The 26562-nt window shown below is 31.8% G+C and overlaps 2 protein-coding genes across 3 annotated transcripts; one reads left to right on the top strand and one right to left on the bottom strand.

The window, feature by feature from the left end:
* Positions 1-852: 852 nt before the first annotated feature.
* On the bottom strand, positions 853-25460 carry LOC143065139 (uncharacterized). 2 transcript variants are annotated; one of them, XM_076238514.1, is made up of 6 exons: positions 25441-25460; positions 10234-10304; positions 9297-9366; positions 5403-5675; positions 3598-3681; positions 853-1883 (listed from the first exon to the last, which is right to left on the bottom strand). In XM_076238514.1, exons 1-6 carry the CDS (start codon positions 25441-25443, stop codon positions 1719-1721), a joined length of 666 nt encoding a protein of 221 aa, XP_076094629.1. In that variant the 5' UTR covers positions 25444-25460; the 3' UTR covers positions 853-1718. The 2 variants fall into 2 exon arrangements, with proteins under 2 accessions (XP_076094629.1, XP_076094628.1); XM_076238513.1 differs by lacking the exon at positions 25441-25460 and adding an exon at positions 14168-14341.
* Positions 14419-16436, top strand: LOC143065138 (ADP-ribosylhydrolase ARH3-like). Its single transcript, XM_076238512.1, has one exon. The coding sequence runs from the start codon at positions 14524-14526 to the stop codon at positions 15604-15606; it is 1083 nt and encodes a 360-aa protein (XP_076094627.1). The 5' UTR covers positions 14419-14523; the 3' UTR covers positions 15607-16436.
* Positions 25461-26562: the final 1102 nt, after the last annotated feature.

Raw genomic sequence — 26562 nt, 5'->3', positions numbered from 1 at the left:
TAAACTTTTGTTGTCAAAGAATTTGAAACAGACACAGTCTTGTCTTTTAATTCCTGGTGGACAGTTGTTTCATTGACAATGATGGTTATTTTTATATATTTGTAGATTTTGTCATCCTGCTTATAATTTTTCTTTTTCTACATTAGTTTTGGTTAATATAAACAACTCAAAAATTAATATATGTATTTGTCATTTTAAAGGAGTACATCATAGATTTTGATCATGCCTCGAGATAATTTTTTCTTGTGAAGTTTTTTATCAAGATTTTCCAGATAATGAGCAAAATGACAAAAAAAAACCAACAATAACCATCATTTAAGGGCAATTACTCTGTTGCTGTTTTCCCTTAAGCTTACCAACTCACAATTTTTGATCATTTCAAAGTCAATTTTTCTTATCTTTATTCTGACTGGAGGGGAAGGGGCAGATTATCTCAATGGCAAATGAGATGTGGAAATGCTCATACAACTGACCTTCCATTAAGGGTATCATTAAAATGACCAAATTACAAACTTTTAGCCTTGTTGATACTTTCTATGGAAATAACACACCTTAGGATGTCCTCTGAACTTACCTGAGGTGAGACAAAACTTAAGTTGAGTATCATTTTATCAATACTTAGATGTACCAAGCTCAACCCCAGAATCTGTTTATTTGGTGATATTCTTCATGTTTTAGTCGTTCTGAATATGCATCACACATTTGCCACTGGGCGTTTATCAACCAACAATCAATCATGTCTACTGTTGAACTAAAATCAAATGTATTGTCTGGTTTGTGTTTTAGAGTTGTTGTCTCTTTGTTATTTACAAAATATCTTTAAATTCATGTCAATGAAAAAAAGAAAATATATTATTATTAATTATTTATTACACTAACATTCCTGATATATTCCAAACTATTCAATACAAAAATACGAAAAACAAACATTACATAACTAATTTCCCGACAGCTAATTCTAGTGTTAGAATAAGGAAACTAAGGCTTTTCAATCTAACAACTATTTGAAATAAATACAGATTATATACGAGTATTATTGATGTTGTACAAAATAACAATTGTTGCTATATCATTTTGAATTCATTCGCCAAATGACACTAATGTATTTTTGCATGAAAAAAAAGGACAATTGAGAATAAGTATTGCATTACATATCTATACAAAATAAATCTAACAGAGGATCATTCTTAAACAACTCAGTGGCTTGTAAAATTGTTTCTGATTTAAATGTAATCTATATCCTGTCCAAAACATAGATCACATCACCAATAACCTACAAAATTTAGTTTCTGTGTTCATCAAAAATGTTTACAAAAAAAAAGAAAGATTGTAATTGCATTTTCAAAGTCTACAGTTCTTCGAAACTCAACGGTATGTCAACTGCAAGCAAGCAATAACTTCTTCAGAAATGTATATGTATCATTCAGAAACTTTTATAAAATAAACAAGATCATAATCAGCAGAAAAGTCAGAATCAAGCTATAAAGGAAGAATAGACCTGGTAGGTACAAAACAAAAAATTATGCTCAAAGCAAACAATCAGCAAAATATGCAGAAATCATGCCTAAAGATCATTAATAATAAACTGTGGATGGATGCACTTGGTGCCAGCCAAATATGAACACATAAAACTAGAAACTATTAATATATGGTGAAATATTTGCTTTCTGATGTCAATTGTCCAAGTTTTCTAATAAATTAAAACTGTTGGTAGTTTGTTAAGTATCCATCATTAAAGCATCTACAGCACTTTGAGCTTCTTTTCCCATCATACTTTGTACTTCTTGTGTTACGTTTCCTTGACTTTTAGATTCCCTTTCATGGTATTCTTTGACTTCTTTGTCATATCGTTCTTTCTCATGCTCATACATGTCATAATACACCTGAAAATATTTTGACATAAATCACTATAATCACTTAACTGTCTGAATGTCCTTGTAAATAACTTTTAATAACGTATATAAAACCCATACAATTTTTTTTACATTTAAATTATAGCAAAACGATGATCACAAGGTTTAGAAAGCAATTTATCTTAATATAATTACACAATTATAACTTTAAACAAAAAAATTTGTGGATTAGTCTGATCTGTACAGTGTAAGATATCACTCAAATGTTACTAGTGCAGTTTTTTAGTACATTTTTTGCAATATGTTATGTAATTGAATTATGTCTCTCCCTTTATTAGGAGTAATGATATCTATAATTTTGTCACTGTATTGAAGGCCCATTGGTGGCCTTTGGCTGTTTTCCACTCTTTGGTTGGGTTGTTGTCTCTTGACACATTCCCCATTAGGCCAACTAAAATTAATTAGTAGATTTTCATCCAAATTTTTGAAAAAAATGGGGCGGGTGGGAGGATTTTATTTTTTAATTTTTATTTCTTATGAAACCCTCTTGTGACGTGTTCTTCAAATATGCAAGTGTAATAATAAGCTTATATTATGTATATACATATATATAAGGAATCGTACACAATATTTCAAAGCTTAACATGAATGAAAATCTCTTATTGGCAACCACTGTTCTACATGTAATTGCTGCTTTAGAAACCTAAACAGCAAAAACATAAAAGAAGAATGCTCTCTTTAGTTGGACTACCTTCACCAAATTTAGTGTCTTTTTAAGCGACCATTTTTTTGTCTCCATAAAATGAAACAAATATGCAACTAAAGAATTACGAGTTCAGAATAAAATGAAACCGTTTTGATTCTTCTTATAGATGCAAATATAATTAATATGTAAAACATGAACTTAACCAAAAAGGAGAAGATGTTTAGTGGGTCTATTGAGGATATTGGGACAGAAGCTGTGTGTGCTGTCTGTCAACAAAAAAGACATGGGTAAATCTAAGTAGTGTGACGGGATTGCTTCCCCTAGAAAAACTTAGTAAACACTTAGTCAGCCGTAAGCGGTTGAGCTAAGGAAGTACTTCTTTAGCTCAGTCGGTTAGCGCGCTGCCTTGTAACACAGAGGTCCCGGGTTCAAGTCCCGGTGGAGACAAGCAATTTTGTAATGAAATTCGTGCTCTCCGATTAAAGTATGTTTGCCGACTTTTTGAACTCAATTATACTGTAATAAATCTAACAAGTTCGTGCTTGCGTCATATCATTTATTCATTTCTACGAAAGTGTTCCACGATTCGTGCTCTTTCGGTATAATTCACAGTCCAAAATTCCTTCCACAAAGTCATTTTATCAATACAAAAATCAATAGTTTTCTAAATCACAGAAATGTGTGTCATGCCGCAATTTGCCATCTTGGACACAGCGTATTACTTGTAACCCGATTATTTCATGCCCTTCTTGAAATCAACCTCTATTCTCGGTAAACGATTTTGTCATCATAGAGCTGCAGAATCTTATTTAATTACTCGAAGTAATACGAAAACCGAAATTTGAAACAGGAAGTTTGGAAGGAAACAAAATTTTTGACGGTTACTGGAAACGGAGATGAACAAATCCGCAAATCGTAAATTTTTCAAAATAAAAAAAATCGGGGCGGGACGATTTTAGAGGGGCGGGCGGGGATGAAAATCTATCAATTAATTTTAATTGGCCTTACCATTCTAAATTTTATTTTAGATTTAAATACCTTTTTCTGCTCTGGAGTTAAGCCATTCCATTTCTGTGCTAATCGTTTTGTCATTTCATGATTAGAGATTTCTTCATGTTTATCCTGTGATACAAATAAAAGTTTTTATTTGTTTATAAGATAGTAAATGTACTTTTTATCAGTCCATATCATAACATAAAGAAGTAACCAACTTTTTCAATTCTAACACTAAAACATCCATTGTCATTGATTTTCAAAAAAAAACAATTGCACCCATCCTTTATCACAAGCTTAAATTTAGTGCAATTTCACTGGATGCTTAGCAATCAACAATCAATCAATCATTTATTGCAATCAGGGATGCTTAATTAAGCTTCATATTTTTTTTGTATCTTCAGCCTTTTACTCAGAATTGAAAGTTAATTAAGTATTGCAGGCTGTCCATACATGCCATATAGAACTTCACAGTTCATCATACTATTGAATATGTGTTCTAAAACGGTAGCTAGAGAATCAAGCAGCCAGATTTGCTACCTATTCTCCCCTGGAATATTTAAAGACAAAAGTATTTTTTTCTATTTACAGTTTCACATAAACCTGTCATTTTAAATATGAGAATAAGATGTATGTACAGATTTTGTGCAGATACATGTTTATTCATCAGAACAAAAATACTAGAAAAAAATACCACAATTCACAATCTTGTGGTGATACCAAGTGAAAGAAAATTTGCAATAGTAATAACTTTAAAAGATGACTTTATTTAAATGTAATTAATACCACTTATCATATCTGACAGGATCCTGCACCAACATATTTTTTTCCACATCACTTGAGTATGATTTAGAGGTAGGCTGTGTATAATTATAATAGGTAAACTTGGTATTTGTCACTGATGTACAAACAATTAAATGTATAACAACCTATTTACAAATTGAAGATGTGCTTGTTGGCATTTATTTTTGCTTGAAACTTCAATTTATCTGCAAACTGTATAGTCAAGATAGTAAAAAATATTTCAGAAACACTTAATCTTGGACGTACCAAGTTTTATTTAAGCTATGATCAGATACCAAACATGTATAAATATGCTGTGTTTATTTGCACCTGTCCTTAGTCAAGAACCTGTTGTTCAGTGGTTGTTGTTTGTTGATGTGGTTGATAAGTGTTTCTAGTTTTTATATAGATGGTTGGATTTCCTGTTTGAATTGTTTATCACTAGTTATTTTGGTTACCTTTATAGCTTGCTTTTCGGTGTGAGCCAAAGCTCTGTGTTGAAGGCCGTTTTGATCAATAATGATTTACTTCTTTCGCAATGGGACTTGGATGGAAAGTTATCTCATTGGCACTCATACCACATCTTCTTATATCTATATTTGCTTGAAAATTGGTCTAAATTGTTTTGGTGGTTTTGGTTCCACAGCTTAAAGAAGGCAAATCAGCCCCCTATAATTAGGATTACTTTTGGTTTTAAAATTCTGATTCCTTTAAAAACTGCAGTCTTTGATAGTTCAATCAAATTAAAACTTTGGACTACATCTTGAACCAACTAGAGGATACAATAGCAAAGTGAAAACTCAACTGGTTCATTTTTTTTACAGTTAATTTTGGACAAACACGGTTTCATATAAATAGGAATTGATATATGATCATGTATATTCAAATAAGTTGAACACGATTTATCATCACTATGAAATTTAAAAAACTTCTTTTTTTTTTGTTTCTCCCGATCTGCATTTTAAAAGTATGGGGGGAAACCCAGAGGTGCCAAATGGTTTGCCTAGAATCTCTAGTGTTCTGTTAATCAAATATTTTGTATTCAATTATCCATATATAAAGAATACCTTGTAATATTCTTCCTGAACTGACGACCTCTGTTGGGTACAGAACAACAAAAATGCATTGGCAGGCTTCTTTGGAGCATTAGTGTCTGCTTTTGATTTCTTTGCCTTTGAACCAGGGGTTATATGATCTATCCCATGAGCCTTTAGTAGAGGATTGATATTAGACAAGATCTCAGATACTGTTCTATCAGTGCTGCTCATTGGGGAGGAGATTTCCTTTTCTACATCTTCAAAAGAGGAACATGGCTCTGTTGCACCTAATAATTTGTCCTCCTATCAAAGAAACATTATCAATATCAGGTTATTCACAATATTTTTTATTTTTTTGTAAAATACTACAGAAACTGATTTTAAACAAGATTTAGTGTATGTTGAAACAATAACTATGCATTCCAAACTTTCCTTAATGTAAATTAACTGTCACACAGATAACACTTTGTCTACTGAAATGCTGGACAAGGATAATGGTAAATATCACCTAACTACTGCTATACCATTACATGACCACAAAAATTGCAGCTGTATAAAAGGTTTCTGGGCAAGACTGATTTTGTTAATAATCAATAACGTCTACTCCATTAAAATATAAGTGGGAAAGGAAGTTTAATTATTTAATGTGGGTCCTGGTTCTGTTATGCATGTATTACCATTATAAATGCAAAATTATCTAAAAATAATTCTTGTTTGTAAGGATATTTAGAAATTCCCTTCCTACCCTCCTACATACATTTTAATGGAATAGCCCTAAATTAAAACCCAACTAATTATAATTTCACACATATGTACATTTACAGACCTACACTCTGTTCATGCCTATATTTTTGAATGGCAAACAATCATGTTTTTCTCTGACTGTTAATGAGGCTTGTTTAGGGGGGGTATCAATATCCCATATCCCAATAAGTTTTTATCCCAATATCCCGTATCCCTATAATATATACCCCTAATATCCCAATAAATATTTTTTACAAATATCCCATATCCCTAAAACTATTTTGAAATATCCCAAAAAAACATTATAAATTCATTCCCAAGCCCATTTTTTTCCTCATCATCACAACGTCAACCATTTTGACTGGGAAAACAAACTGTGTTAAAGGAAATTTACAGTGCATACTTTCAGTGTTAAATAAGAATATATGTGTCCAAAAGGTGAAGTGTTCCATCTTAGAACCTTGTATAACGAACGTAACTACAATCTCTTTTTATGTGATCTTAAACGATAAATTTAGTTTAAGGGGTCTAATTTCAGACTTTTTTTTTAATTGTTCAAACCGTGATGCATATGACTGTAAAATTTCATTTTGATAGCATTCTTCTTTCATTGATAAGAAACTTCATCCTACACGTTAACCTATGTTGGAAAGAACAGAAGGACTCAACCCTGTCTCTTGTCCGAGATTGTTCTGACATCCAACGGCTGTTTTGCCAGACAAGCTGAGACTGTGGGACGTCAGAGCACGTCCATATCAAAAAGTGGATATTCAGCATGCAAGTTCAATAACTCAAAATTGAACACAAGGAAGCTTTCTGCTAATGTATAAAATGTACCTACATTACACCTAGCTGTTGCAATATTTTTACAGCAGGCAAAATTTGCACAGCCTTGATTTGCAAAGAAATAACACAACATTTGACTCTGTGATCTTGAACTTTATGAATTACATAGATCCCAATATTTTTGTTACTTTTTTTTAATTTCCTTCCTCATAACACCAGTAATAGAAAGAAAATATATTAATTTACATTGATTATTTAGTAATTATTCGTTATTAACATAGTTTATACGGCAAAATATCTACTTTTTGATATGGCAAAACAGCCGTTGCACATCAGAGCAATCTGTGAAACGTGGAGACCTCTGAAGATCCTCGCCACGTAAAAAATAAGAGGTAAAACACTAGAAAATATCCTGTAATCATATAAAGCATCAAAATAAATAAAAACATTGACAACAATAAGGCTTAACTCATCAGATGGATACATCTAACAAAAATCTATGATTATTTCAAGAAAATTATCAATGCATATGAGTATATAATATAAAAAAAGATGTGGTATGATTGCCAATGAGACAACTCTTCACAAGAGACCATGTGACACAGAAATTAACAACTATAGGTCACCGTACGACCTTCAACAATGAGCAAAGCTCATACTGCATAGTTAGCTATAAAAAGTCCTGAAATGACAAATGTAGAACAATTCAAACGAGAAAACTAACGGCATAATTTATGTATAAAAAAAACGAAAAAAATAAATATGTAATACAGCAACAAACGACAACCACTGAATTAAAGACTCCTGACTTTGGACAGACACATACATACAGAATGTGGCGAGGTTAAACATGTTAGCGGGATCCCAACCCTCCCCTTAACCTGGGACAGTGGTGTAACAGTACAACATACATTGTAAGAACGAACTATACAAATCAGTTGAAAAAGACTTAACTCATCAGATGGATACAATAGAAATACATCTAACAAAAACAGAGAGTGGACGTGACCGAGTACTTGTACATCCCATCAACAAAAAGACACTAAGTACAGATCTGAGAGTACTCGCAGTTACTGACAGCTAGTTCAAAACCAATTACAGCTAATAAAAAGTATTGCATCTGAGACTAAATTATCAATCATTACACATCCAGCATCCAATGGCACGTTAAACAACATCTCCGTAAAAATGAGGATGTGCTATTCCGTTTGAAATAAGTTTTCTACAGGTAGAACCAAACTTCAAAACCAAATCTAGAATTTAGTAAAGATTTTAAGTGATTTGTGGTAACGAAATCCCTGACTCAATAATTTACCAGTAATACATAGATTTCGTTCATTAAAATCCAAAACGTTACAACAGACACGGGCATGTAGCGGAGGAGTTGTGATATACAAACATCGTAAGATAGTGTCAAAGGAACATCATCATCCAAAAAAGGAAAATTAACAATAAGGAGCGAAGTATGGAAAGCAAAACAAATACTTTTAAAATTATCAGTACATATGAGCATATAAAAATCGAAAATAGATCAATACTTTTCGCTTGGGTTTGGATGACTTTTAAATAAAACGACCATAAACTCAATAAAAATCAACAAAACACTAAAATGACCTTTAATATTAAACTTTTTGGGGCAATTTTATTAAGTTAGACATAAATATTTCTGTACTTAACTTAAATTCCACTTATTTTTTTCCATGTTAAAAATTCAATATCCTTATAAATGCATCAATATCCCATATCCCATTTACTTTTAGGACAAATATCCCATATCCCTAAAATTAAAATGGCAAATATCCCGTATCCCAATATACCCTATACAAGCCTCGTTAATGACGTCTTTACACTCAAATCATTGCAAGTTTGATGTGTACTCTAAACGATATTGTAGTCTTAGATTTTCTAATTAATTGTAATTGCCTTTGAAGTAGCTTTAGGTGACTGTGACTTCTATTAGATCTGTTCTTTGTGTTTTTCATGTACTTGTTAGTTGTTTTTGACATTTGAAATGTTTGATGAGCACAAGACCTTTTAAACTGATTTTGATACTTTGTTCTTATTTTGTGCAAATGTTTCACCACTGTTCCAGATAGGAGGATGGTTGGAGTGGCAGTCAAAATTCTGTATGTGGCTGTCAAAAGTCAGAAGCCTATAACTTAGCTATGTGGTAAAGATTTTTGAAGGCTGTACAGTGACTTATAGTTGATTACCTTCTATGTCATTTTGCCTCTGGTGGAGAGTTGTCTTATTGGTGGAGAGTTGTCTTATTGGAAATCATGCCACACCTTTTAATGTTTAATACTGACTGAAAAGTTTGTGGGAGTATTCAGTGTATTCTTTCATGGTTAATAATTCAAACAGATTTCAAACATGTCTCTTCATTTCTCCTACCTCCCACATAACTGGTACTTGTACATCTCTATAATTATCTCCATAATCATCTAATCTGTTGGCTAAATACCTACAAAATATATTACTTTTACATACATGTTTTATCATACTAATATAAATAATTAAAACTTCAACATTATACAACTCACTACACCAATAAATGAGAACACTTCTGACCTACAGTTCTACATGTGTATGTATATTTGTAAACACTGAGAACTTCTAGCCAAAATAGCTTTCAAATTGCACAAAAATAAATTACTTTAATGTTGCTTAACACATGATTTTGTTTACTACATGTGATTATACATGTCAGTGTTTTGATTGGCTGGTTAAGCTGTTTTTGTTGATTGTTTGAATTACAGCAATTAGCTATGTTCATAATGATAGAATATTGTTATATAATTTCATGTTAATATATTAAATTTCATGCAAAAAACATCTTCTAGTTAAATGTTTTTACTTATACTGGTTATTCATAGCTCTACAATTGTGCAGCAAAGCTTGTTGTCATGTTTGTTTGAGTCTTCAAGAAACATGAGGAATGAAAACAAAACTATAAAATTTTATATACAAGGTGTATGTTATGTATAAATATTTTTTTTTACTTATTCAAAAGCTGCATAAATTAATTTCACTGGGTATATTGACGTTGATGTAATTCAAATGTGTACCTTTAGTTTATATAGACTTTGGTAATAAAGATATATATATCTCAACTAAATCTAAATATACAAATTTCATAAATGGAAAAACATTGATTGGTTGATTAATTGATGTTTAATGCCACTTTCAACACTTTTATACTCTTTTGTGGTGGTCTGTTTTTATTGGTAGAGGAAGCCAAAGTACCCAAATGAGCAATTCAAGGGTAAATCTATGGCAAATGCAACATGTGAAACTGTGAACATAAATCATTTCTTTTTGTCCAACCTACCTCCTTTCACGTTTGTACCTCTTTATCATTTTCTTTACATGCTGGATTCTATTGACAACTTTTTCATTTGCCTAGAAAAGAGGAAATATTTTTCTTAATTTCTTTTCAGTCTAACTTGAAAGTATTTGTATGTACATGTATATTTTGGCTTTAATATTGATTCACTTATAGGGTCTTTGCATCGGAACTAAACACATTTATTTAAAAAAACAGTTGTTGGCATGACACGGGTTATGTTCTTCTCATATATTTTATGATAGTATGATACTAAACTTCTAACAGGAGGGATTGTGCTTGATATTCATATGATGAAGACATAATCTTTCAATCAGTTTAATTGAGGTCTGGAGCAGGCATGTCAGTTAAATGCTAGTAGTCTGCTGTTATTTATGTATCATTGTCAAATTATTTATTTTCTTTTGTTACATCTTCCGACATCGGACTCGGACTTCTCTTGAACTAAATTTTATTGTGCATATTGTTATGCCTTTACTTTTCTACATTGGCTAGAGGTATAAGGGGAGGGTTGAGATCTCGTAAACATGTTTAACCCCGCTGCAATTTTGCGCCTGTCCCAAGTCAGGAGCCTCTGGCCTTTGTTAGCCTTGTATGATTTTTAATTTTAGTTTCTTGTGTATAATTCAGAGTTTAGTATGACGTCCATTATCACTGTACTAGTATACATATTTTTTAAGGGGCCAGCTGAAGGATGCCTACGGTTGTGGGAGTTTCTCGCTACATTATAGACCCATTGGTGGCTTTCGGCTGTTGTCTGCTCTATGGTCGGGTTGTCGTCGCTTTGACACATTCCCCATTTCCTTTCTCAATTTTATGAACACAGTATTTTAATACTGGTATATTTGTCAATAATAGTGCCATGTTTTAACAGACAGCAACAATGTAACTAACATTAAAAATATACAAACCCTAGGTTGGCTGTATTTGATACCAGACACAAGTCATGCAAGTTGCTGTGTTAACTAAATATTCTAAATATCTGATCAATGAACAATTTGTTTTGCTCCTCACAGACATGACAGTCTTGTATGATGTATTATACATGTACATATATATACTACATGGTATTTTAATATTTTGTTTTAATTATGTTCAATGTATGTCGCAGTGATTCTCCAAAAACCATTTATTCCTATACAATGTATATATATATTTGCCCATGCCACCTAAAACAATCATAAAAACTGTTTTGAAGTCTGTAGATTCATTGTATGTGTATAAATGCAAATACAGTCTCTATATTATTGTTATTAGGGCAAATTTATGTACAAATGTACAGGGCGCAGCTTGCCTTTATACAACCGCAGAGGTTGAACCCTGAACAGTTGGGGCAAGTATGGACACAACATTCAAGCTTCATACAGCTCTGAATTTGGATTGTGATTTAAGAATAGTTGACACAGCAAAGGTTTCTGACACAGAATGAATGTGGAGTAGTATAATAAACTTAAAAAAAACTTTTTTTTGCGTTTGAGCAATACACTATGCTGTTGAATATTACTCCCCTCAAAAAAAATATTTGAAGAAAAATTATTTGATTTCTAAAATCTGAAATGAGAATAATCTTACCCCTCCCCCTATTTTTTTTTAACCTCTCCCATTTCCTTATTCCAGAAATAATCTCAATTCAAAATTCAAATAAGTAATGGAGTTGGCAACTATAACTACTCATTTAAGTACATCATAAAATATTAAAATATAAAATGACATACAGTCATAGTTAAAATTAATATTAATTAACAGTAATTTTTAAAAAATAAACAGCTACACATCTCAAGACAATCATCATTTCTTAATATATAATTTTCAAACAGAGGCACAGACTAGAAAACATAATGCCCATAAATGGGGCATAAAAAACTTGAGTGAATTTTTTTTCTAATATAATTCAAAACAGAAACAAAAATGGCCAACAAAAATATTAAAATAGCAAAAACAACAAAAAATAAAGTTTGAGTGTATAGTGTATACACAATTTAAAGTAATCTGATAAAATTCCATATGTCTAAAACTGGATGCATTTGATAGTTATATATCCATTCAGAACTCAAGATTTATCAATTGCTACTTCTACTGTTGCACCTGAAAATTTTCCAGTCTTCATATATAGGTTAAAATGAAAATTAAGTGTTATGTATGATGTTATAAATGGATGACCGAATAACACTGTTTTTATCCGAATTACACTTGAAATTTTAATATTAGCACATATTGGTGTCTTTCAAACATTGATTATTAAATAATATTATAATATAATTGTATTTGATAACTTAAAATGATTTACAGCAATTAGATAAGTTCATTAAGATCGTTTTAAATATAGTGTCAATAAGTGTGTACATCCAACATGGCGACCATGTCACATGGTATATATGGGTTATCCTTGGTCGCCATGTTGGCTATATTTATAACGATCTTTATGAACTTACCTGTTAATTATATATCATTTTTAAGTTAATATGAGGCAGGCATTACCTGTGAAAGGGGACGAAGTCTGTATGAATTATTTTTTTTAATTCAAACATATTTAAACTTCAAAATCTGTTAAAAAAGAAACGGAAATACTGTAATGTTCCGATTTTGGTTCTATTATTAGGGATTTTAGTTTAGACTTGTTCACCTGTCTAGATAAATGTGCATATTACATATTTCACAGAACAACATGAACAAGGTGATTATATATAGCAGGATACCAGTCTAGATTTCAGTTGTGACGTTATTTAAGTTCTGACGTCATATTCAACATGTTCAATTTAACAAAGAAACACTATCATCAGGTATTTTTTTCATATCAAAGAATTATTAAAAATGAAATTGGTATTGTGTTCCTTCTTATATTTTACTAGACTGATAAATATATATTTTAATCAAAGTCTCATGACAACATGACCGGAAGAAGGAATTTCTGCGCAAATGCGGGAATTTAAAAAAGTCTGAATAAAAGTTAACAATTTAGAGTTCATCAAGAGAATGAAAATTTCTGGATTTTTTTTTTTTTTTTTATTTCATTGATTTTTCTACCATAATGGGGTCTTTATAAAAATCTTTAAAATATACTAATATTTAATAACCAATGTTAAAAAAAGTCACTAATTTGTGCGAATACTAAAATTTCAAGTGTTATTCGGTCATAACAAGTGTTATTCAGATATTATGGGGACAAAGTCCCCAATTACAGTAGAAAAAAAAAAAAAAAAAAAATTGAAAAAATTCGGTGAAAATTTCCCGAGATTTTCATTTGCTAATGAACTCAAAATCGTTAACTTTTTTTTCAGACTTTTTTAAATCCCTGCATCTGCGCAGAAATCTACTTCCTTTTCCGGTCTTGTTGGCATGAGACTTTGAATAAATAATATATATATATATATATCAGTTTACTAAAATATAAGGAAGGAACTCAATACCAATTCATTTTTTAATAATTGTTTGATATGAAAAAAACGTGACCTAATGACAGCGTTTCTTTGTTTACATTGAATATGACGTCATAACTTAAATAACATCACAACTAAATCCGTAACAACAGAACCAATATCGGAAACATTACGGTACATTGTATTTCCGATTCTTTTATTAACATGTTTGAATTAAAAAAATAATTCATAAAGACTTTGTCCCCATTAACAGGTAATGCCTGCCTCATGTTACATGTAACAGTGTTATTCAGTCATTCGAGGTATCAACATTAAATTATAAAACCAGAGGGGATACATCTACATGTACATGTATGTGTAGCCTACCAAAGCCAATCATCATTTTTTTGGTTTATCTAAAGTATTGACTTTTTTGAGAAAATACCAAACACGATAGTCGGTATAATTTTATACTAATAATGGAAATTCTGTAAAAGACGACTTAAAAAAAATCTGATTTCTTGATTTTCTTGATATTTTTTTTTATTATCTTTTAGTTTTACCTGTTGTATTTGTTCGCATTTCTGTCGTAAAGCGAAATATTTCTTCAAGAAAGCATTTTCATTTTGTAGAATATCTAACTGTGCTTCTAAGGCCTCTGACATTATGATAATAATCTACGAAACTTAGGCACCCACAAAAAATAGCCAAGATTTATACTGGTACTTGTTTGGCTTGTCAAAAAACTATTTGACGTACCGTGAACCAGACTAATTAGTTAGTTCCGGAAATAAGGATTAACTCAACACAACAACTCGTCCCTTCTTTGAATTCACCTCGGACCGTCTATATTGTTTATCCGGAAGTTAGGTAAACAAAACAAGACGGAATGTTATAATACTGGAAATTCTGAATAATTATGTCTACCACCCTCTCAAAATTTCAAGGAACGCTTGTAGGAGCTGTTGTTGGTGACTGTATTGGAGCAATTTTTGAAAGTTTGTGGGCCAAAACAATTAACCCTAACAAAGTGATTGGAGCGATAGAAAATTTGGAAACGGTCAGTAAAGAAGAAGATAATCACAGAATATACGAGTTTACAGATGACACTGCAATGGCAAGATCAGTAGCGAAGTCTTTAGTGATTAATGAGGGATTTGATGCAAGTGACATGGCTGAAAGATTTTCTGAGAATTACTTCGATGAACCAGACAGGGGTTATGGTGGAAATGTTATCAATGTTTTTTCACAACTGAAAGAATTAGATTATAAGGATGTTTTTGGACCAGCAAAGAAACAATTTGGTGGTTCAGGGTCTTATGGAAATGGTGGTGCCATGAGAATAGCTCCAGCAGCATTATTTACATTCAAAGATAATGACCCAGAAAAGTCAAAGGATCTAGTTACACAAATTACAAGTATAACACACAGTAATAACCAGGCAATTCTTGGTGCTGTTCTCCAGAGTTATGCTGTAGACATGGCATTAAACAGTTCAAGCTCATTTTCACCTGATGAAATGGTAGATGCTCTTATAACACTGATGAAAATGGTAGAAGAGGAACCAAAAGAGACAAATCAATCATCGGAAGGACCTCAAAAGGAAGACAAGTCAGAGCAAAAACTTAAAACATATGTTGAAAAATTAGAATTAATCAAGACGTATTTAAAACAAGAAGAACAACCAACTCAACTGACAGTACACACTGAATTAGGAGCTGATATCTCAGCATTTGAATCTGTTCCTGCAGCAGTGTATTCATTCCTCCGTTCACAGAAAGACTTTTCAGATTTAAAGGACAGAAATTCATTTGAAAAGACCATTGTCTATGCTATATCATTAGGGGGAGATTCAGATACTGTAGCAACAATGGCAGGTGCTATAGCAGGGGCTTGCTATGGAGTTGAATCTATTCCAATATCATGGCAGAAATGTTGTGAAGGAGTAGAGGATGCCAAAAAGTTTGCTGAAGGACTTTACAAACTGTCACAAATGTCATAGAAACTTTACAAATTGTCACAAATGTCATAGAAACTATACAATTTATCACGAATGTCATTGAAACTTTACAAATTGTCACAAATGTCAAAGAAACTTTACAAATTGTCACAAATGTCAAAGAAATTTAAGGAATTGTCACAAATGTCATAGAAACTTTACAAATTGTCACAAATTTCAGAGAAATTTAACATATTGTCACAAATGTCATAGAAATTTAACAAATTGTCACAAATGTCATAGAAATTTGAGAAATTATCACAAATGTCATAGAAACTTTACAAATTGTCACAAATATCATAGAAATTTAACAAATTATCACAAATGTCATAGAAATTTAACAAATTGTCACAAATGTCATGGAAACTTCACAAATTGTCACAAATGTTATAGAAATTTAACAATTGTCACAAATGTCATAGAAACTTTACAAATTGTCACAAATGTCATAGAAACTTTACAAATTGTCACAAATGTCATAGAAACTTTACAGATTGTCACAAATGTCATAGAAACTTGTGAAATATGTTATAAAATACTTTAAACGGTATACACTGTTACACATACATTGTACATATACATGTAAGAAGGTCACTTTTTTCATTTCAAAAAGACAATGGCATGTTTTTCAATTTTGATTTGATTACAATAATATATTTAATACATGTTTGAGGCAGGTGTTATCCATGAAAGGGGACTAGGCTAAGTCTGTATGAGTTATTATGTACATTGTATCTGTTTTAAAAAGAAAAGAAAATATGGAAATGTTTCTGATGTTGGTCCTGTTGTTAGGAATTTTAGTTGTGAAATTAAAGTCAATGTAAACAAAGAAACACTATCATCAGGTTACGTTTCTTTTCAGGTTACACGCCATTATTCCGACAGCCCATTAGTCCGACAGCCCATTGGTCCGACAACCCATAAGTCCGACAACCCAACAGTCCGACAACCCATTGCTCCGACAGCCCAATACTCCGACAACCCATAAGTCCGACACTTATCAAGTCAAGTATCAGGGTATCAGGGTAAAATATTTTTTTGTCTGTCTGTATTATTACGTTTATGTAATAGCATATTTTAAGAAATAACTCCGTATATATTACATAAGACTAAGGTAGTTCGAATACTTTCTATATATTCAATTCGAAATCTGTATATAGAATAGAACAGAAAAGAATATTTCATTTTCTAAATAACAGGGTCTATAAAGAGCATATAAATCAAGACCAACCAGTGATGGTGCGAGCTACTGGTGATACCCCGCCCAAATATTTCGGTAAACAGGAAATTGTTGAGATGTGAATCTAAAAAAGCATCAAACAGTATTATAACAGACTTATATAAACCCTTGAAACCAAATTTCAGAAATCATTGTATTGTAGTTTCTGAACAAAATATGACGAAAATGTTCAACTTAGCTCTCATGTAAAAAGTGTTCGGTAAACATGCATCACCCGATAAACCCGACTACAATAAACCCAGACACCAAATTTCAGAAATCCTTGTAATGTTTTTCATGAAAAAGATGCAACGAAAATATTCACGGGGCGGACGGACGAACTGGCGGATGGACGGACGGTCAGACAGAGGTAACACAGTATACTCCCCACTTTTTCGAAGCGGCGGTATAATGATTGGGTCAACATTAAGACATTACAATACTAATATATACTAGTTATCTTTATTCCACCTTAAGCCTCAGTCACAATATGAGCCAAAACAAAATAGGAAAAAAAGAACTAACACATTGATATGAAACAACAGTCAGTATCAAGACCTGTACTGATCTGTACTACATAATTCAAATGAACTAACAATAAAATCATCATTTTCCCCATAGAAGTTAAGTTTTCTTGTGTTAACATCGAAGATCAATCATGTTTATCTTAACTTTTTAAAGTTCTGACAAGTGCTAGAAAAATGCTGAAAGAGTTCCTCCCTCAAATTATTTTGAAGGGAGCCTTCGATTGAAAAATGACGCTCATCCTCAACTTTATCAGCTGTACAATGCGATTTTTTTAGTATCTGGCATTTTCTATTCCTAATGTAATGGGTGAGCACCGATTCTTAATTAACATATGAACTACCTTTCTTAAAATCAATGATATCTTAATATCTTTCTCCTTGAAACAATCTTTAAATGAAAAATAAGTGTCAAGTATGTCACAAAACACATAATGTACTAAGTTTTTACAATTAGATAATTTGACAAAGACACAAGCGTGACAAGAATTTCACACATTGTCTTAGATTTTTTACTAGTTGTTATTGGCTTTTATACTGCACTCGTTCTATTTTTAAAAGCAGTCAAATTGCGTTGACTGTTTGTTTCTTTGTCATATATAAAGTCCCTGACCCGATATCACTTTTTCTCATGAATATTTAAATAGAAGTTGCCGAAATGTTCATGTCCGTCATATTTGTTTTTCGTAATAAGTTTTGTTGTAATCATAAGTCCTGTACCTCCCCCAACCATTATAAAGAAGGCATAATTTTCTAGATTTTAAAATAAGCTTGGGATATAAAATTAGTATCCCTACAAATATTATATATTGAGTGTCATCTCTCAGACTATGTCTGATCTATCGCTATTGGAAGTGACTTGTAGTTATCTCCGTATTCCGTGGATTCACATTCCCGAACATGATACCGTATTCATAAAAAAAAAAAACATCAGGCGAACTAGAACAGCACAGACTGACAGTTGACACACAAACGACGAAATATAAACAAATAATTACCCAGACACGTAAAACGAAAGAGGGTCGAATGTAAGGACTTAGCAGTTGCAATTAGCATATGTATCAACTCCAATATAATGAGACAACTATCCCGCATGGAAAGAATAATAGGAATCAAAACGGACAACCCCAAATATTCAAGAGAACAGAGTTTGTCATTTTAAAGACAAATTACCAATACACACAAGACAGATGCATTGTCGGAGTAATGGGCTGTCGGAGTAATGGGTTGTCGGAATAGTGGGCTGTCGGAGTATTGGGCTGTCGGAGTAATGGGCTGTCGGAATAATGGTTGTCGGACTAATGGGATGTCACCTCTTTTCATACATGTGCAACTTTCACAGAAAATTGTTATTGTACATGCTCCTTCATATATTTTACTAGACTGATATACAGTATCTTACTCAAAGTGTTGAGATAAACAAGAAAGGATGAAAGCAATTTTGGTGCAAATGTGACGAAGTCATTAATAGGATAAATATATTTTATTACGTAATTACAAATTCAAGAATGATTCTAAAGTTCAAATGTTCGAATGTTCACAAACTGTCTTTAAAGTTAAATTGTTCGAATGGTCAATATCTCACACGGGCACGTGATCGTATAGTATAACTGTTCGTTCCTGTTAAGAGTATTTCGGATATTAAGCGCATAAGTTCCAGCCTACCCTCGAAAGGGGGGGACCTTAGCGGAATCTCCGGTACCAATATCTTGTACCAATCCGTCCTCCTTCAAGTCCAAAGCTGGATCTTATATAGTCCAGTTGTCCATAAACATTGGCCCATAGCTAATGGCCGGTTACGTATTCGTCTGGATGTTAAATAATTCTAGTCTATGGTTAATTGTCAAACCCTGAAGGATACATGTTATTTCACAGTAGACATGGTCATTTATTGGCTGCAGGGTATACATGGTATGTCTATAATATTTGAACAGATCGTTATTTAAAAGTGTCCAAAGTGTACATGATTGTTATTGAATTATTTAATTCCTTTTTAATAAATTTCCTAATTAATACTCCTTGATAATTAATGATATGAAACACAATTGTGTTACATTTTCCTTTCCTCCTAAATAAAACGAAAGTTCAATAAAATACGGTAGTTTTTCTTCCTGTAGGTTATTGTGATAGTTCATTGCAAAGTTTCCGGTAACCATCACCACACATCTAAAGTTTATAATAAGTTCATTACATTCACCAAGTCCAATAGCTGGATATATTTACACATAGTTCATTTGAATCACCAGTTAAATAGTTCGATATACATAGTTCATGTTTTATTTCCGTCACCATCAAAGTATAAAGTTCATCAACTGCTGGAAAGGGCGCACATCTTTGTACAAGTGTCGTCATCATCATCTCCATTACGTAGTATTTGACGCATCTAGCTATTTGGTTCGTCCTTCTTAAGAGGCTGTTATCATCGACATTCGGTTAAGTTTTGTCCTTGACCAATGGCACGGAGGAAGACATCTCTCTGTTGTCAGTAACATCAAGGAATTGTATATTTAAATATACAATTCCTTGGTAACATCTATTCCAACCAATTGCGAAGACACCATTTGTTTTTACCAAATTGTTCGTGGCATTAGAATCAGAACTCACAACATTCTTTTTGGCTAACCAAGATATATTCTTAATTAATTAACAGTACACAAATACGGCTATTCCAATGAAGATCGCACCTTAACCCCACTGATAAATTAAAACTTATTTCAATTTAGAAAACTAAAAATTGTCAACTTCCCCTTTGTTTCTTTTTTTTATTATTATCAATCGTCTGGTAAATCTCCTTTAGTTCTCTTGATTATTCAAGCTTAGCTAAATTTGATAAAACACTTTCTTTGTAAAAATAAAAAAAAACTATCAAGTTATCTGGTTAAAACAAAAACAAAATAAATAAAAATAAATAAATCTTGTATACAACTTCGACAATTTTGAGAAAATCTACCTAATAAAAACAAGATATGTTTATTTATTCATTATATAATTATTTAAGATATACATTTATATATAATTACATTAGATGTATGTTTCATTACAATACGTTATTCTGATTGGCTAATTAAGCAGTTGTATCAGTGGTCCATAAACATCGGCCCATAGCTGATGGCCGGTTACGTATTAGTCTGGGTGTTGAATAATTCTAGTCTGTGGTTAATTGTCAACCTATACAATTAACCCGCAGGATACATGTTATTTCACAGTATACATGGTCATTTATTGGCTGCAGGTTATATGTTTATAATATTCGTACAGATCGTTATTTAGTGTCCAAAGAGTACATTTCATTGAATGTTCGGTTATGCTGTAATCAATTCCTTTTTAATGAATTTCCTAATTAATACTCCAGTAATAATAATAATAATTAATGATATGAAACACAATTGTGTTACATATTATGCCTTCCATCCAAAATAGAACGAAAGTTCAATAAAATACGGTAGTTTTTCTTCCTGTAGATTATCCTAATAGTTCATTGTAAGGTTTCCGGTAACCATCACCACACATCTAAAGTTTATAAAGTTCTATAAGTTCAATATCAGGATATAATAAGTTCATTACATTCATCAAGTCCAATAGTGGAATATAGTTACACATAGTTCATTCGAATCATAAGTTCAATATTTCGGTATACATAGTTCATGTTTTATTTCCGTCACCATCATAGTATAATGTTCATCAACTGCGGGAAAGGACGCAAATCTTTGTACAAGTGTCGGTCATCATCATCTTCATTACGTAGTAGTTAACGCATCTAGCTGGTTGGTTCGTCCTTCTAAAGAGGCTGTTAATAACATCGTCATTGGGTTAAGTTTTGTCCTTGACCAATGGCACGGAGGAAGACATCTCTCTGTTGTCAGTAACATATATTCCAACCAATTGCGAAGACACCATTTGTTTTTACCAAATTGTTCGTGGCATTAGAACCAGAACTCACAACATTCTTTTTGGCTAACCAAGATATATTCTTAATTAATTAACAGTACAAAAATATGGCTATTCCAATGAAGATCGCACCTAAACCCTGCTGATAAATTTATCTCAAATTGGACAAACTAAAACTTGTTTACTTCCCCTTGTTTCTTTTTTTTATTTATCATCTATCAGATTATTGATAATTTGTTCACTCGCCTTGAGTTCTCAGGATTGTCCAAGCCTAGCAATATTTTGTAAAACAATTCCTACATATAAATCAATATCTTCTTTTTTTTTATCGAATTATCTGTTAGAACAAAAACTAAATAAAAGGGGGAATCTGTCGTAAACAACTTCTACAAGTTTACAAATCCTACATAATATTTACATTAGACGTAAAATAAATCATTAAAAATTTACAATAAACAAAAATCAATTCGATCATTTTATATAACCCCTACACCTACATGATACTAATAAAAAAAATTACTAAAATTATATGTGTTACTTTGTTACCAATTGTAATAGTTTTTACTTATTTAAATTTAGTTCCTCATTAATTAATCTTAAGGCTAAACATAAAATACAGACCACATATGATCACATATTTATTCTCATCACTCTTAAAAATAAAATTAAGATTCCATTGATAAAAATTATAACTATATCTTGCGCAATTGGTTACTGACTATATTCCATATTTGACAACAACAACAACTTGTTGCGAAAAAAAAATGTTGTTCTCTGTAATCTATTACATTTTTCCAAAATTAGTATATAGTTTCCTCATCATAATGATTCCTTCCTTTTTTATATATCTAATATAAAAAAATTAATTTTTTTTAAAATTTCAAACCTACTGCCTATCCGATTTATACATTTCAATACGGCTCAGTGTTAGGGTATAAGTTGAAATCTGATTTTAAAACTTAACTAACATCTTAAAAACTAAAACAATTAACAAAAATCTATGCCTATTAATGAACAAAACACATCGTTAAGATTCTTTTTTTTTTCAACTCCTTAATTAATTATTTCCTTATTTTTATTTCATGATTATAATCCTCATCATTGTTTACTTTTGAATTTCAATTTTACTTGAATGCTAGTTTTCCTTTTATATCAATTATCTATTTCACTAAAATGTTGTCATTAAGTTCTGAAGTTCATATGTCTCTTATTTTTTCTTTACAAATATCAGTCTACTACAACAATACTAGTAAATCCCTAAGGGCAAACATATCCATGTTTTTCTTTAATGTGCTACTTTATGAAGATACTTCTCTTAATCTATTAACAATATGTAAATATGGCGTAATCTAACACCATAAACAACTTGCACCATTTAATAACTTAACATCACTTATGTTAATCATCCGAAGAAGGGGTTGGAATCTAAAATTATAGACTATTTGTTTTCTCTTAACAAATGTGCATACACACTACCCAACTGCATAAACCCATTAATCATCAAATGGCTAGAATACGCAAACAATGTATCCTCAATGTACCCTTAACTTCATCTACCAAAGGTTCTAAATCAACCTTAATTTACACCGGTGCTCTACTAATTTTACGTAAAACATATGTTTTCTAGAATAATTGAGTGTATCTTCAAAAAAAACAACCCATAATATGACCAAAAACCACCATTAAATACGAAAAAAAAAAAAAAAAATGCTAATGTATCAGACATTTTATCTTTTTACATATTTACTTTAAACGAAAAACTAGCTTCTCTAAACTTCACAAAACAAAAACGATTTATTTTGAAGAATCATATGTTTAATCTATCCTATCTCGTAAACAACACCTACAGCATAAAAAATAACACAAACAAAAATAACCTTTCATTCTTATGAACAAAAAAATGTGTATTCATAATTTTTAAATTGACCTATATATATATAGTACCTAAAAATACCTAATAACAAAAATCGTGCCAACCACATTTCGTGAAAAAAAAACATCAGATTTTAAGCCTTTTAAAAGTACAGCCTCAATCCCTTTAAAATTAAAAACTTTACTTAATATGTGTAATATCCCTTGAAAAAGCCTTTTCTTCTTTTTGTACTGACATAGAAATATCTTGATTTTCCATTAAGAAAAATGAAAGTAACTGAGTTCTTACCTTTTGTATTCCTTCGCGTTATTTTAGACAATCCAAGTCGATCGTGGTCAAACGGCATCAAATCGTGACTTATGTGACGAAGTCATTAATAGGATAAATATATTTTATTACGTAATTACAAATTCAAGAATGATTCTAAAGTTCAAATGTTCGAATGTTCACAAACTGTCTTTAAAGTTAAATTGTTCGAATGGTCAATATCTCACACGGGCACGTGATCGTATAGTATAACTGTTCGTTCCTGTTAGAGTATTTCGGATATTAAGCGCATAAGTTCCAGCCTACCCTCGAAAGGGGGGGGACCTTAGCGGAATCTCCGGTACCAATATCTTGTACCAATCCGTCCTCCTTCAAGTCCAAAGCTGGATCTTATATAGTCCAGTTGTCCATAAACATTGGCCCATAGCTAATGGCCGGTTACGTATTCGTCTGGATGTTAAATAATTCTAGTCTATGGTTAATTGTCAAACCCTGAAGGATACATGTTATTTCACAGTAGACATGGTCATTTATTGGCTGCAGGGTATACATGGTATGTCTATAATATTTGAACAGATCGTTATTTAAAAGTGTCCAAAGTGTACATGATTGTTATTGAATTATTTAATTCCTTTTTAATAAATTTCCTAATTAATACTCCTTGATAATTAATGATATGAAACACAATTGTGTTACACAAATGCAAGAAAATAAATAAAGTTACTTGGGAAATAAAAAGTTTACGATTTCTAGTTCATTAGTAGATGAAAATTATTTTTATTTTTTTTATGGTTTTTCTACTGTTATTTGGGGAATATAACTTTACATAAATTCTTCTTCCAAAAATCAAAAAACAAAATAATGTCAACTCAGACAAAGTATATATACATGTATAAACATAGTGTTTGTTCTCTTTAAATAGTTAAATGTTATAATTTCACATACATTGTACCTTGCTGCATTTGCAAATGAAGTATTGAGCCCAAAGTAATTGGTTTAATGTACATGAATGTACATGTAAAATTTAATTTCTACATCCATGGTGATTCTATATTTTGAATAAAATAAAAAAATAAAAAAATTGTTGATCAAAATATCATTTTGAGATTACCATAACAAATAGTTATAGTAATCACAGTCTCATTGTATATAACATAAAGTCATAATAAGATTAACAATCAGAAAGTTAATTTAATTATTCTGATCTCTAACTATGGACAGATGCATGTCTACACAAAAAAGGTTATGATATTAAATTGTCTAAAGGCCACCTTGTCTCCATACACAGTCAGAGTTGTATTTTTCATCAGAGGCGGATTTAGGGGGAGGGGCAGTGTGCTCTGCCCCCACCCTCTTTGTGGAAAAAAAATAGTTAATTATTTTAGGGAATCACTGAAGCATGATTTCAGCGGTGCCCCATCTATGCCAATCAGTTCTACCCCACCCCACCCCACCTCAAAAAATTCACTCAATTATATAGTCACAACTTTACTTTTAAAAGACTTTGGCATTGAAGTCTGTCTGGCTCTGATTTGATTTTATAGGCAATCCGAGTTCACTGTATAGACGGTCCGAGTTTACTTTGGCCGACTTGTCTTAGGCCGAATTGTCTTATACCCAATTATTTGAACATAAGTTCCACTAGATCTTACTGCCTGGGAACCATCTGAGATATTATTTAGAACCTGTCAAAAAAAGCAGTGTAACACGATAACGCACCATAACTGATGAAACGAGCCAAATCATTCGTGAAACGCTCAACATTTAAATTTTCAAAACATAAAATATCAAAATAAGGAGATGAGGTATGATTGCCAATGAGACAATTATATACAAAATTTAGTTCAAATGAAGTGGATGTATCTGGCATGAAACCTTATTTATAACAAAACAATTCATCAATCACCTAAACATGGGTTTATAGACTTCTGACTCGAGACAGACGCTTAAAGGTCTATGAAATTAAAACAAAGCCCCAAAAAGAAATGAGAAACTCTTACTGTCAATATATATATATATATAGAAAAATATTATCTTTGATATCGAAATAAAGGAACCAGACTTACCATGCTTCAAAATTACACCAAAAAGCTATATTCTTATATTAAAAGCCAGAAAAATGAAAATATCGGCGTAGCTCCTCTTAGAAGTGAAGGTACGTTGCATGCAAATCCATATGAGAAAGCGAACATACTGAACAAACAATTTCAGTTATCTTTTACATCTGAAGCAAATACTGACATTCCAGATAAAGCCCGGTCCTAGTATTCATCCCAAAATGACAACCATAACAATATCTATACCGGGATGGTGTTTATAAACTTAAAAAAAAACTAAAAAAAAAACAACCTAATAAAGCTACTGGTCCTGATACTATCGCAGGCAAAATACTTAAACAAAACATTAAGACATGAAATACATCCTCACATTAATATTCACCAAATCATTAATAACAGACAAAGCCACGTAACCATCTGACTGGACTGAACCACGCATATGTCCCACCTGTATTCAAAAACAGGGGATAAACATAACCTAGGTAACTACAGACCTTTATCCTTAACAAGCATTACTTGCAAATTACTTAAACATATCTTTGCAAGCAGCATGATGCAACATCTCGAAACCAATAACACATTGTATGAATAACAAACTGGATTAAGGGCAAAACAATGATGTGAGTCTCAAATTACCTCACTGATTCATGAATTATCACAAAATAATTACAAGAACATACAAACAGATCTCATAATCATTGATTTCGCCAAAGCTTTTGACAAGGTACCACAGTGACACAAAAGATTACAATATAAAATGAAATACTTTATCATATCAGATCAAATCATAAACTGGGTCGAATCCTTTCTTTCAAACAGAACTCAAATAGTACTTTTAGAAAACATGTCATCTTCAAAAATACCAGTCACATCAGGTGTGCCACAGGATACAGTATAAGGACCAGAGGCGGATTTAGGGGGGGTGGAGGTGGCCCGCCCCCCCCCCCCTTTTGGGAAAAAATTTGGTTGCTTATATAGGGAATCACTAAAGCGTGACTGGAGCGGGCCCCCTCTAAGGTCAGTCAGTGGGCCCCCACTTATGAAAATTTCTTGATCCGCCACTGAGGACCTATACTTTTCCTTATCTTCATACATGACCTTCCAGAATACATCAAACGTAGCAAATTCAGA

Source organism: Mytilus galloprovincialis, chromosome 2 (genome assembly GCF_965363235.1).
Source record: "Mytilus galloprovincialis chromosome 2, xbMytGall1.hap1.1, whole genome shotgun sequence".
NCBI lineage: Eukaryota > Metazoa > Mollusca > Bivalvia > Mytilida > Mytilidae > Mytilus > Mytilus galloprovincialis.
Note: the sequence above shows the minus strand (reverse complement) of the source record. Positions and strands in the feature narration are given on the sequence as shown.